At 44.9% G+C, this 14,635-nt stretch overlaps 1 protein-coding gene across 1 annotated transcript; it reads left to right on the forward strand.

The window, feature by feature from the left end:
• The first annotated feature begins 9,554 nt into the window (after positions 1-9,554).
• LOC127782654 (uncharacterized) lies at positions 9,555-10,753 on the forward strand. The gene has a single exon (XM_052309923.1). The coding sequence runs from the start codon at positions 9,749-9,751 to the stop codon at positions 10,538-10,540; it is 792 nt and encodes a 263-aa protein (XP_052165883.1). The 5' UTR covers positions 9,555-9,748; the 3' UTR covers positions 10,541-10,753.
• Positions 10,754-14,635: the final 3,882 nt, after the last annotated feature.

Genomic DNA, 14,635 nt, shown 5'->3' on the forward strand with positions numbered 1-14,635 from the left:
CTGGACACATTGTGTGATATTACTCTGAAGAATGGAGAGGAGCTCCGTGAAGAAGACTATCGTACCATGCTTGATTTCATGTTGAGCCGACTCCAGTCCGACGTCAATCCCCAGGCGCTGAAGGAGCTGCTGAACAGACTCCAAAACGGTCAGGCACAATCTCAAACTTCTAGGGCGGCAAGGAGATTCCTCGACGAGGATTAGTGAGGCTATAGTACTGACTATGCATAGACGCGCGGCCTTGCCGCGCCCAATTTAGATTAGGGTAATCTGCTTTGTCAAATAGCCTTGTTTAGGATCAGTGGTTTTTTATTTCTTAACACGTTGAAGCAAAATCCTAAAGAAATAAATTAATAGGGGTTGGACTTGAGATCAGAAGAGGAAAATAAAATGTTCATGCACACGAGCAAAAAAAATGACTCGGTAGTAGCATTGCCAAGGAATTTATGTATTTATCAGGTGAGTAGTATTAATTACACCGTTGATATTTGCTAACATGAAAAAAAAAATGTAATGCCCTATTCGGATGCTTTGTTAGCATCAAGTTTTGCAATTCCAATTTGTGTTTCTTCCTTATTTCTGAAAAGTAAAAAAAAATATTAAAAATACACAAAAACGTCTACTTCGATTGGTTAAAGATTGCATCTAACTGTACAGGTATCATAAAAGACAACCTTACAAAACCGTCATGGCTAAGGTAGAAAAAATTCAAATGTCAAGTAATTCAAAGAGGTCAAATTGCATATTTCGGGGTCATTAATTAGACAATACTTCAGTACATGGCTAGGAAAATAATCAAAATTAAACATTTAATAATATGGTTCCATATCAACTTGAACCCTGATCACTTATCTTTAATAAGATAACATGATTGGGATTTTTTTATACTTATCTTTATTTTTTCTTCAAAATAATGCCAGTTCAGTTTCAGAATTCAATGTTCAATATTCAATAGGAAAAAGTACAAATTACCCCCCTGAACTATCGCGGTCATCCGAATTACCCCTCTAAACCACAAAACCGACATTCTTCACCCCTCCAACTATGCAAACCGGATGAATTACCCCCCCTCGACCCAATCCACGGTGGTTTTGGTCTACGTAGCGTACGTGTAGCAATTCAGTTAGCATTCTATTTATAAAAAAATATGGGACCCACCTGCCATATCCTCTCTTTTCCTCTCTCTTCTCTCTCTCACAGTCTCACTCTCTGTCTCTCTTCCCCTCTCTCTCTCTCACACGCACGACATCAGGCGGGGGCGACGGCGGCGGCGCGCACGCACGCAGACGGGGGCCGGAGGCAGCGGCGAGGACGGCGGCGCGGCCGTGGCACACTCGGCGGCGAGGACAGCGGCACGCACAGCGCAGCGGGGTGTGAGGAGGCGACGCGGCGACGGCAGCACGCAGGCACGCGGGCGAGGGGTGACGGCGCGCGGACGGGGCTCGAGGCGATGACTGCGATGGGCGACGGACGATGGCGTGTGGCGTGGGTGGGGCTCGAGGGGAGATGGCGACGGCGCGCGGCGCGAGTGACGTCAATAGGAGACGCGGCGGCACAGGGACAGGGGCCGGAGGCAGCGGCGAGGACGGCGGCATGCACGGCGCTGCAGCGCGCATGCGGCTGTAAGCTCGAGGCCTTGACTTCCCTCCGCCCAGCGCGCTCGTCCTCCTCGACGCGCCGGCGCGGTTGAGCACATCGGCAGTGGCGACCGCCTCCACCAGCACTGTGCCATCCGCGACCAGCACGAGCGCCCGCTTCGGCGCCGCCGGCCCGCTGTGGCGGCAGAGGCGGCCTGCCTTGCATGGCTAAGGCGAAAGCGGCCGCCATCGCCATCGTATCCCCGGAGGGAGGGGGTGTTCTTGCGTCATTCCTCGCCGCCGCCTCCGGCCCCTGTCCCCGTGCCGTCGTGTCGCCTGTCGGCGTCACTCGTGCTGCGCGCTGTCGCCATCTCCCCTCGAGCCTCGCCTGCGCCGCGTGCCGTAGCTGCTGTGTGCGTCTCGGCCACGCCGCCGCCTCTAGCCCCCCGTCCGTGTGCGTGCGTGCCGCCGGCCCCGCCTGCTGCCATGCACATGAGAGAGAGAGGGAGGAAGAGTGAGACTGAGAATGAGAGAGAGGATATGGCAGGTGGGTCCCATATTTTTTTTATAAATAGAATGCTGACTGGACTGCCACACGTATACTACGTAGACCAAAACAACCGCGGATTTGGTCGAGAGGGGTAATTCGTCCGGTTTGCATAGTTGGGGGTGAAGAATGTCCGGTTTTGTGGTTTAAGGGGTAATTCGGACAACCGTGATAGTTCGGGGAAGGGTAATTCGTACTTTTTCATATTTAGTATCATGGCATTGCATGATTTGAAGAGTACGCATAGAGACCATTGCCAAAATTAAAAAAAAAGTGCATGAAGCTACGATTAAGCATGGTACTAATTCAACCGTACTTGAGTTTTGACTTTTGACGGCACTACATAGGTTAATTATTAGTTTACAAATGTACGAGGAAGCTCTCCATAGGTTAATTATTAGTTTACAAATTTATTAAAATTACAAAACAATGCATGCATTTCCAGATTTAATTTTCCACTTTTGTGCTGAGAAAATGCAGAAACAATCTGTAAGTAGAGTAAATAATGCTAACGATATAACAAATCTAGTACCAATTTATGCTCTCTGTAATGTGAATTTAATTTACTTACGATATCTAATTGCTCTAAAATATGACATAGTTTCGGGCATAAGCTTTATTCAGATCAATTGAAGGCTGCAAGAAAATGAGTTCATGGTCATAAGTTGAAAGTCGAATATGTGCGCACAAATTCTAAATTCCAATGAACCAAAGTAATGAAAGTACTTATCTTCATTTTATCCCTCCACATGTCTATAATTTATTTTGTTAGTAATTTATTTTCAGCAACAATCACAAAAAAGCATCAATCACAAAAAGGCCCCGGATGCTTTTTTGTGATACGAATTTTGTATGCCTTCAGCATCCTACAGTCAAAAACACTATTGAAAGCGTTCCAAATACAAACCTAGCAATGCTACAATGAAAGAAAAGATGCTCTACACTTTCCTCTTTGTTGCAGAACTGACATTTACTGTTTCTGATACGAATTTTCACCTTCCAACCGATACCGGTATATTTCTTTTTCGACACTCCCATCTCCAATATCTAATAGGTCTGTTCAGATTATGTTTCCGAGAAAAAAGTAATGATGATAATGGAAGATAGATTTTTCGGACCATTCTCATATATATTAGCCAGACTTATTTTTGTTTTTTCCTTCTCAAAAAAAATAATGTAGTACTGAAGGATATGCTCAAACAAGCATAGAAAGTCCATGCCCTGTTGTCCCGCTCTCGCGAGCTTATCAACCTAGGCCAAGGCCAGGGGAACAAGGCTTGTGGGCAAGTGTCATATATTGATCTCCTTGGAACAATAATAAACTTGTTCTACGAATACCATCTTCCTCATTTGGTGTGGTCTACAAATAGCTTCAGTACTTCTACCACCTCATAGTGTTTTATATATGTTTAGTTGTTGGGTTTTCAGAATAAATACATGTTGCCTGATTTGTACTCACTTAAATAAAAACAGGAAAGAAAGTATTCCTAAAATCAAATAAAGTGTTCTCCCCCATTGACATTGATGTGAACCACCAGTTTCTTACTCCAACCGTCCAACGTAGTATTAACGAATTGTAAACCAGCACCGCAGCTTGCAAGGCCAGTTCTCTATGTCAGAACAGGAAAGCAATTGGAAGAAAAGTGCATGCATCAATAGTTCCGAACAAAAAAATTAGGGGAACGGGAAAAATCACTTAAGTACTTGCTTTTGTTACTTTTGTGATCTTTAAGATGAGCAATATAGCAGCAGTAAAGTACCTAAAAGCAGTAGCATTAGGAACAGCAAGTAGCCCAGGGCAAGCACAAAACTGAGGGAGAAGCACAATTAAACAAGCAGGGCAACCAAACACAGGTGCTTCAATCATTTACATGTTAATGTTTTTGTTCATGGATTGGCATGCCATCATATTGGTAGTATTTAACTGCAGAAGTAAAAATACCTTAAGGCTACCAACATAGACAAATTCCCAGCTCAGTAGTCCTGCTCCCAGTGTCAGGTCCACATCTTCTGCAGTAGATCGGTCCTCCCAGCCACCGGATTCATCAATCGCTTGCCTTCTCCACACTCCTCCAGCAGTTACTGGATGCGTTCATGAGCAGAGAATATTCTCAAAACATCTGAAACCTCTATCACCTTACTCTACACAGGAGGCCAGGTGGGGGCGCCGGTTCTTCTTCCTCTTGTTGCTGCAGCAGCCAAGGGCGAGATGTTGACCAGTAGAGATTCAGAGAGGAGGGGGATGGAGGATGGAGGATGGAGGGAGGATGCGAGCTGCCACCACCTGCTCGTGCGCGCGGGCGCGTGCAACTCACGTGCGCGACGGGAGAGAGGTGGGTTCGATCGGTCCGGTCTTTTTTGGGTGGTCAGTTCATCCCGAATATTGGTGGAATATTCTTTTTTTTAAGTAAATTTCACAAAACTATAGGTATTTGACACAAATTATCACAAAACTATAGAATTAAGAGCTTGTTTCACAAAACTACAGATTTAGTGTCTCCGTTTATCACAAAACTACAAATACTTTGTACAATCTATCACAAAACTACAGATTTAAAAACTTGTTTCACAAAACTATAGATTTAGTGTATATCACAGAACTATACATTTAGTGTCTTCATTTATCATAAAACTATAAATTTAGTGTATCCATTATCACAAAACTATAGATTTTTACAATGCTACAACCTGTAGTTTTGTGATAATAGAGACACTAAACTTGTAGTTTTATGATAAATGAGGATATTAAATCTGTAGTTTTATGAAACAAGTTCTTAAATCTGTAGTTTTGTGATATATTGTGCAAAGTACATGTAGTTTTATGTTAAATGAATACAATGAATCTGTAGTTTTGTGAAACAAGTTCTTAAATCTGTAGTTTTGTGATAGATTGTGCAAAGTATCTGTAGTTCTATGAAATTTACTCTTCCTTTTTGTAACCAACCCAACCCACCTAATCCTCAAACCAAACAGCTCAAAAAAAAAAAGGGATGGCCCCGACCCGACCCACCAAAACCATCCAACCAAACACTACCTTACAGAACTGCTTGCTGGTAAGGCGGTAATGACACACAGTGAGCATATCGTAGCGGCGGCGGTGGCTGCTCCAAGCAAGCAGGTTACGGATGGACATTGGACGACAAGCAGCAGCCTCCTATTCCATTCATCTTGGTTTCTTCAAGGACACTATGACAAGCAGAGCTACCTCACCTCTACTACTTCCTTCCCGTTGTTGTGGTTTGAGCTAGTCGCATCCCTACCACCTTTCTTGATTGCACAGGTCATCATCGCGCGACGGTGGGGAGAATGGAGGTGGTGGTGGTGAGGGCGTGAGGCACAGGACGGCTACGCCAGTGGATTGAGCACCTCAACATCGAAGCCGAGCCCCCGCGCCCGGCCCTCCCAGTCGAGCGTGGCGTCAAGCTCGACCGCTGGCCCACAGGGTCGAATGCATCGGCAAGGAGGGAGGTGGATGGGCGGCGATGCGCAGACGCCGCCGAGCTTGAGGGTAGAGGTGGAGGCATCACCGGAGCTCGTCACCGACACCGAGCTACTCCCAATCCACGCGCGCCGCCACCGAGCTCTTCGCCCCATCCAGAGACAAGGAGGAGGACACGGGAGGGAAGAGGGCGGCGCGCCTGCGCGTGGGAGGAGAGGGCCTCGCTGGTAGATGGGAGGGAGGGAGGGAGGAGAGCGCCTCACCGGCGAGTTGGGAGAGGTAGTGGTGGAGGAAAGGTTGCCGCCGTCGAGATTTTCCTCGCGCGTCACCCTACCGAGCTATTACCGTCGGCGGAGAGGGGAACAGGAGAGGGGGGCACCGGACCGGGGAGGAGAGGTGAGGAGGCTGGCGGCGAGGACCAGCCAACTAGGAGGAGGAGCCCCACCGAGGATGGCCACGGGAAGGGTAGGGATTAAGCGCTTTTGCATAAAAACCCCCTCAAACTTCATTTTTTAGAATGAGGTCCACCGCAGCGATATCCATCCATCGAGATCCGCGATGTGACGGCTGGGGAGAGGGACGAAAGCTGAAATCCCACAACGCCACGTGGAGGGGCTATTTGCACGCGAATCCGCATGGAATTCGATATAAGAGATACTCTACGTCAAGGAACTCCAAGGAGCAGGATCTCGATTGTTCCCTTGCCTCACCAAGCTAATAACCAGGAAAAAACTTTAGTCTCCAAGGAACGACCAAAGGCTAATAGATATCTCCCAACCACCAAGGTCCAAGGATAAAACACCTAGACCTTCCTTTGGAGAAGCTTGCTCTATCAAGCAAACTCCTAGAAACTAGCTCGGGTTTCACTGACTTACTTCTTCCCTTGTGGAAGTGAGGAAAACCTGTTGACGATCCTTAAATGTCAAATCCGATCACCAATTCCTGCATAAAAGCAATTGAAATAAAATATCACACTTAGTGGTAGTGGTGAAATATCATTTCCACAAATATTGGTGAAATATGTGAATGCATGGATTTTGTATGAAAATTACCACTCGCCATGCGAAGAAACACAGCTCCAGCCAATCAGACGCATGTATACGGAATGGAAGGCCTACAAGCTGACCAAATCACCTCAAAATGGGTCAACCAATGGGCACTGTCATAAGGTCCTACTGGATAGTGAACAGGCCAAAGGAGAGGGGACTGGATAGTGACCAGGCCAAAGGAGAGGGGATATGGTGGAGCTAGGGGGTCGGCCGAACCATGGTTCGGCTAAACCACCCTTGCAGCCACTCATCCCCCACCTTCCACGTGGAGGATGTTGATTGGTTCCCTATGATGGTTGTGGGTGAACCGACCTCACTATCGCCATAGTAACCGTCATTAGAGCTTATAAAAGGAGTTATCACTTCATTCTCAAAGCACAACATAACTCAAGTGAAGTACAACTCACTTTCATATTTAGATTACACTCTAGTAGAGTTAGAATTTAGAGTATAGGATGAGAGTGAGGGGAAGCGCTGAAAGGAATGCACCATATGTCGGAATTCCCTCCAGGGGAGTTCTGGAGAAGTGCTGAAGATGTTGGCACTCTCTACATTGGAATCTCGGATGAGTGTTAGAGTTGTTGACATTCTCTCCGATCTTGTAAGTCGATGGATACTTCTTTTATATAAGTATCAGTATTTATGATTTCTTTGGTATTTATTTTTCTTATTTAAGTAAGATATATTCTTATCATTGTGGGTCCGTTGTTTAGTATTTATATGGAGTGCTCTAGTATTAAGATTCTGGATAAGTAAGAAACTTTAGGCAGATTAAAAGTTAGATATCGTTGTTTTTTTTCTCAGAATTTCTACCATTTCTGTTTTTTCTCCTCTAATTTGAATATTAGAAAACTTACGGAGCATGAACATGTAACTATATGGCTAACAGCTGATTATGAAATCCAGTACAATTTTATAACCTGAAAGTGCGGGGATGCAGAATATTCCATATATATTTACAAGAAAATAATATATGTCGTCTCAATTAATAATGATATGATTACAACAACATATATACCCAATGATCCAAATATATCTTTGGCCATTAAGATTTTAATCAATACCCAAATAGACAGATCAACACACGTGTAATACATTAATCAAACAATATTTGTAACTAGATCCGATCGCAAAAGCCCGGCCGGTTCCGCTAGCTGCTGGTCTCAACAACGTATCTTTCCTGTAAAGAGAAATTAAAGGGATTTGATTTAAGTGGAGAGGCGATAGCCGATCATTTGCTGCAGTGGAGGACTCTACTTTGAACCGAAAGGCCGTCCGAAATGAAGAGAAAGAAAAAATGGGAAAATTAATTAATCAGGAATTAATTGATTAGGAACATGGGGATCTTCGCTGGGGTGGTGTGTGTGGACGTCCACAAGGCGAGCCCATCGATGATCGCTCTAGCTAATTTAAGCATGATACTTAGAATAAAGTAGTGTAGCATATTAGACAACTCCTCACGTTTTCCTCGCACGAAGGCACCAGTTTAGCATCAAGCAGACGTGTAGCATAAAGTATCAAAGTTAGTACCTATTTTTTTTTTTTTGCGGGGAAAAGTTACTAGCTAATTGACAGGCGAATAGCGTGTAGCAGAATAGTATATGTTTCACTCGATAGACACGGATTAACTTTGCAAATAATCTACAGAGGTTCACCGGCCATCATGATCTTGGTATTGGGCATATACAATGCATGATGGCTTTGAACTTTGCAGGTCACGAGTCAAATGAGGAACAGAAGAACCTACGAGTAGGTAACAATTAATTTTAAATTTACATGTCAGGTGAAGTTGTTTGCAAGATAACGATTCCCAACGATTTCCACCTGGATGGCCATGCAGCTGTACTCCGTAGATGATAACGAGAGAGTAATAGTGTACAGTAGTACGCTACTACGCTAAACGCCACCTATATATTAACACGGTTCCCTGTTGAGTACTAACACGGTTCCATGTTGAATACTAATTGAGTTGTTTGACTCGCGTAAAAACAAATTCAGTAGTTTCACAAGAACAGCCAAAAAAACCTGCAAATTGCTCCCTCCGCTCCTGAAAACTCACCAGCTTTACTCAATCTCTATTAGTTATCTCCCTCTTGCTAATTACTAGTAGACAAATTTAATTTAAATTTAATACTACTAGACAATTAATATAATCAGTTGAGTTCAATTGATTACAAATCTAATGATATGTATCTAATTAGATTTTCCAAATGGTCAAAGCCTCGACAACTCAGAGTCAAAACTAGTATGGCTTGATTTAGTTTCCAATTTTTTTTCCAAAAACATTATATCGAATCTTTGAACACATGTATAGAACATTATATATAGATAAAAAGAAAAAACTAATTGCACAGTTTGTATGGAAATCGCGAGACGAATCTTTTGAGTCTAATTAGTCTATGATTAGCCATAAATGCTACAGTAACCTACATATACTAATGATAGATTAATTAGCTTAATAAATTTGTCTCGCGGTTTCCAGACAAGTTATAAAATTAGTTTTTTCATTTGTGTCCGAAAACACTTTCCGACATCTGGTCATCCGATGTGGCACCCCAAATTTTCTTTCGCCAACTAAACACACCCTAAATACTCCATCAAACCAGCTAAATGCCGACATGTCGCTGGCTGTCACGTCTGGCTTGATATCAAGTTCATTTTTTCTTCAAGACTCTGCATGATCCAGTTCATTAACTCCTAGAGCAGAACAAGCCTTGCACGCTAGTACTATCTACTATCACCTGTACACGCACATGAATCTTCCTGCCGCTGCCGCTGCCGCTGCTGCTGCTGCTGCATGGTCCGCAGCTTTGCTCTCTGCCGCTGATAGAATAGCAGAAAGCGGTTGCCAACTTGCCGCTACGAGCCACGCGATGCCAACCGTGGACGCGGCGGCGCGCGACGCGACGCGGTGCCGCCTTTCTTCTCCTGCCGTTCTCACCCACCTCTCCACGAACAGACACACACTCACCTGCCTATATAACCATGTGCCCAGCTCACCTGAGCTCGCTACCCACCCACCCATCTCATCTCATCATCGCCTTTCCTCCGATTCGATTCACCGGTCGAACAGATCGAGCTCACTCAGCTGTGAGGTGAGTTTCTTGGATTGGATCATCGATCGTCGTCGTCGTCTATGGCGGTGGTGCAGATGCTGTCGTGGCTCAGCTCCGGGGCGGCGTGGTTCGTGTTCCTGAACGTCATCGTCGGCGCCATCGCCGTCGTGTCGTGGCTGGGGCAGGGCGTGGGCGGGACGACCTCGACGCCGTCGTCGGCGGCGCGGCGGAGGCTGGCGCGCACCGCGTCGACCGTTGTAATGGAGAGGCTCCGGTCCGTCGCCAACTTCCCCTTCCAGTACCTCTCCGGCGACTACAGCGCCACGCCGCTCCACGTCCACGGCGACGTCTCGTCGGGGTCCGATTACTTCTACTACCCGCGTGAGGCAGAGGAGGAGTTGGTGGAGGCCGTCGCGGCGGCGCCGTTCCGGCCGGAGCCGCCGGCGCCGGTGAGGGAGGTCGTGGCGGCGACGACGCCGTCCATGGCGGCGCCACGGAGCTCGCCTGTGGCCGCCGCAACAGCGGCGGCGATCAAGAACGAGGAAGAAGAGGCGGAAGCAGAGGAGGAGGAGGAGTCCATCAGCTTGGACGAGGCGTACGCGCTGGCCCAGCAGGCGCAGGCGCGCTCGCCGCGTTCCGCACCAGATGCCGCGGCGGCGGCGAAGGCGGCGGACGCCAAGCCGCGGCGGGCGCGGGCAGAGGAGGTAGAGGAAGGGAAGGCGGAGGTGAACGCGCGGGCCGAGCGGTTCATCAAGCAGTTCAGGGAGGACCTCAAGCTGCAGCGCATCAACTCCATCATCAACTACACCAACGCGCTGCGCCGCCGCGGCGCCGGCGGCGTCGCGGCGACCGCGCCGGCGCCGGCACGGTAGCCGCCCGCGTTTCGCTGCCGCTCCGATCCACTCTACACGATCCTTGTCGCGTGGTTTCGCTTGGTTAGATAGGGGATTTGTTTGTTCATTGTGACGGATCAACGCTACAACACACAACAATTTTGGATTGTTTACTTATACTTGTAGTACATACTACTACAAAATTTGTGATTCAAATATGATTCAAATGCTGGGACATGTCTCGTAGCTCAAGATCAGAAGCGTTTGGTGACTCAGTTTGCGATCCATCCGAAGGATTTTCGATCTTGGATCTAGGCTCGTTGAGCTGCTTTTATTATTTGTGATTGCAAGATCGAATGAATAGAAGATGGCGTCGATCGAGCCGAAAATTAATCTGTTCTTGTGCCAGCAGGGGATGTCGGGTTGTGCGGCTGTGCAATAGTAGCAGTAGTGGAAAGGGATGGCGAAAGTGTCTAAGATGTCAGTACCGCGAGATGTGTTGAGCTGGCTATTTTTTAAGCGGATTCGCTAAATAACTGCGGAACGGAAATTGTGGGCAAATATTTGCAAATTGCAACATGCCGATTTGTCAGGCAATTTGTGCTTTCATACGCCTTGCCCAATGCTCCTACAAGACGAGGCATAGGCTCGCCACGTAGGAGTCGAACCCTATTTCGAGAATGATCCATGTCCCTGTTAGGTCTCGTTCGGTTTGTAGGGGATTGAGGGAGAATAATTTCACACCATATAATAATTCCAAATCCCTCCCTTATGAGGATTAACCGAACAAGGCCTTAGGGGACGAACGCATCGGGACACCGTATTAGGTGAGGTCATGCTCCCGTAGTGTGGTCCACACCCTTATCTCCACCTTAACCCTACCCGAACAGCAATGACACGGTGAACATGATAGGAGAAGAGAACGAGGGCAACAGAGGAGGGAGAGGAGCCTATTGCCACTCATAAGCCGGCGAGCTCATCCCCTCATTTGCGCCTAATTTGGAAGTTGGAGGTTGTCCTCGACCACCTCTGGTGCGGCCAACTCTGACAAGCATCAGCTCGCCTCGCTGCTTGGATTGAGTAGTCATGCCGTTTGTTGGTCCCAGAGCTCACCAACCACATCGCTAGATCCGCTCATCGGTCCTGGAGGTTGGTGGCGATGGAGGCGGGGGACTCGTCGACTTGTCTAGAGTACTTGAAGGAGAAGGGGATTAAAGAGATAACATTGATTTGCAGCACCAGATGAAGAAGAGGATGGTGCGGGCTCTACCACCTCATTTGAGGGGGCAGCGGGGCAGTGGTGAGGAGGAAATGATAGCAGAGGGGAAAGGACGTGAACTATGGTGGTGTTCTTTTCTTCTCAAGATGAAGATGAAGATTAAGTTTTTTTTACGCAAAACGAGATGGTATTAACGTATGATTTATTGAGTTTTAGTTATTACAAACTTAAAAAATAAATTAATATGATATTTTAGTGCGACTTTCATATAGAAAGTTTTCGTGCGAAACACACGTTTAGCAATCTGAAAAGCGTGGCACGAAAATCAAAATCTTAGAACGGGACCTATATAGGGAGGGATTAGAGGTGAGGGGTGAAAAGAGAGTGAAAGAGTGGCTGACATGTACATCCGTGGTTTTTTCAAAGTCCATAGGTCTAAAACTTATTTGATTATAAGATGGTCCATCCTGTAGAATGTGCATGCCAGGGGTTTTGGAAGATATGGTTCATTTGTTTTTTGGTTGTCCTTATGCCAAGGTGTGCTGGAATTTCATTGGTATCAACTGGGATGAGGAAACAGCTTATATTAATTTTAACAAGCCGTTTTTTGTTGAAGTGGTGGGCACGGCCTGCTGGCAGATATCGACCAAAAGAAATACGCTCATCTTTGACAATATTCATTCATCTTTCAATAACCAGAAGTATGCTTTCAGAGAGGATTTCACTCTTCTTAGGCAAAGAGTGAAGGAGGACTGGAGGAGGATAAACCTTCCTATCAATCATGGATTGACTCTATTTTCTAATTCTTCTGTAAATTCTCTATTTCCATTGTAAATATTTCTCTGTACATAAACTCCTTATATTATTAATATATTTATTAAACTCCTTATATTATTAATATATTTATTAGCACAGTAGGAGCCTCTCTCCTATTGTTTCCTGTCAAAAAAAAAAAGGAACATTGAAAGGGCTGACGTACAAGTAATGATATATGGAAAGAAAACACATTAAGTGTGTGTTTAGTTCCACGTCAAAATTAGAAGTTTAAAGAAATTAAAACGATGTGACGAAAAAGTTGAAAGTTTATATGTATAGAAAATTTCGATGTGACAAAAAATTGAAAATTTGAAGATCAAACTTTGAATCTAGACAAGGCGTAAAGTAGCCTTTGTTGTCTCAATGAATGGCTCATATATGATAGTAGTATATTCCACGTGACATATGAGGTCGTCACTGTATTGGAGTGCTCTTAGAGCAAAGTTAATAGTGTACTGTAATCAGTAATTAGCCTAAAACATCCACATCAGCAATAGAGTTAACTTAAGAAGAGGTATTGTGTACAATAGTTAGCTATTACTATTAGATTATCTATACACATATTTGTGTATGTATTTCGTTTATCATTTTCTTTGCATCTTTCTTCCTGTCAGCACCCCCGTCTCAAAATATTTGTGGGTTTATGTCTTATTTAAAAAAAATATGAAAAACTATAAAAAAAAACTAAGGCATGCATAAAGTACTATTCATGTTTAATAATCTAATAACAATAAAAATATTTTAAATAAGACGGATGGTCAAACGTTGGATATATAAATTTACTAATGAACTTATTTTGGGACAGAAGATGTACTCATTTAGTAGGAGGAGGCTATGTCACGCCCGGAAATTCACTAGTAATTCCCGAACTTATTTGTGCATAAAACCCTCGTCCAGGAATTAGCCGAGGTACACAAACTGACAATTTAATATACGAATCCATTATAATAATAACGTTACATAATTACAGAAGAAAAGAAAAACAACAGCGGAATTAACGGTCTAGCGATGGCTTCAGCTCCACTCCCACAGGCAACTCAACTGGGGTATAAACCAAATGTCTTCTCCTTCTAGATCCTTTTTCTTCAACTGAGGTTGATTGATTATTACAAAAATGAGCATATGACATACTCAACAAGCCATACAGCAAATATACAAGTGCACAAGGATACCAAATGATGGCATAATATAGTCTCATTTGCAAAAGCAGCATTTAGCAAAGATTTAAGAGTAGTAAAACAATAGAGTAATCATCAATTTTAATCAACACTGAACAACACACCCATGCTGCTCAGGCCCAACCATCCTGAACAACCAAACCCGGCTGCACAGATCTAACTCTAAACCAGGAGCTAAGCAAATTATTACCAGTTATAGCATCAATAATTATTGTGAGAGATGTGAGACTAATCACGAAAAACATTGCTCAACTCGCCCATAACCGCGGGCACGGCTATTCGAATAGTTTTACTCTGGTCAGAGGTGTACCACTGTACCCACAAGACACAGCCTCAACATTATGTCTACCATGCGTCGCGATACTGGAAAGTACCCGAATAGAGGCTGTGACAATACCCCTGCACAACACAACTCACCACAGTGCACCATTCCTGGATCATAATCACCCCCTCTATAAATATAACCAGAGGCATGGACTCCCCAGCGACCCCCACAGACTTCTTGCCGCTTCACAGTCTGGCACCCCGCAATGAATCATGTTATACAAAAGGTAAAGCCGTTGCCCACGCTGGCTTATGGTTGGCACGGTTAATGTCTCACAACAGTAGCTCGCGAACCGGTCCTTAATTGCCATGAGCACGACCTTCAAAACCATGTGCTCACAACCCACCATTATCAAGTTTTAATTATCAATTAATTATCATAACACGGTTAACCATCGTGAGCTACCATTAAATATAATCATGAATAATAATGTAGTATATATGATTCATCCCATTAATGAGCTAATGTTTCTAAGCATGGCTAAGCAATTATATATATATAGCATTTAGCTGAACCAAACCAATATATAAGGTTCTAGCTAATCAAATTATAACCCATAGGAAAATAAAGTCATCTTCGGCTATTAATTAATTGGG

This window comes from Oryza glaberrima, chromosome 8 (genome assembly GCF_000147395.1).
Source record: "Oryza glaberrima chromosome 8, OglaRS2, whole genome shotgun sequence".
Classification (NCBI taxonomy): domain Eukaryota; kingdom Viridiplantae; phylum Streptophyta; class Magnoliopsida; order Poales; family Poaceae; genus Oryza; species Oryza glaberrima.

Coding starts and splice junctions, on each gene's coding strand:
- LOC127782654 (XM_052309923.1), top strand. CDS start 9,749: ATGGCGGTGGTGCAGATGCTGTCGTGGCTCAGCTCCGGGGCGGCGTGG.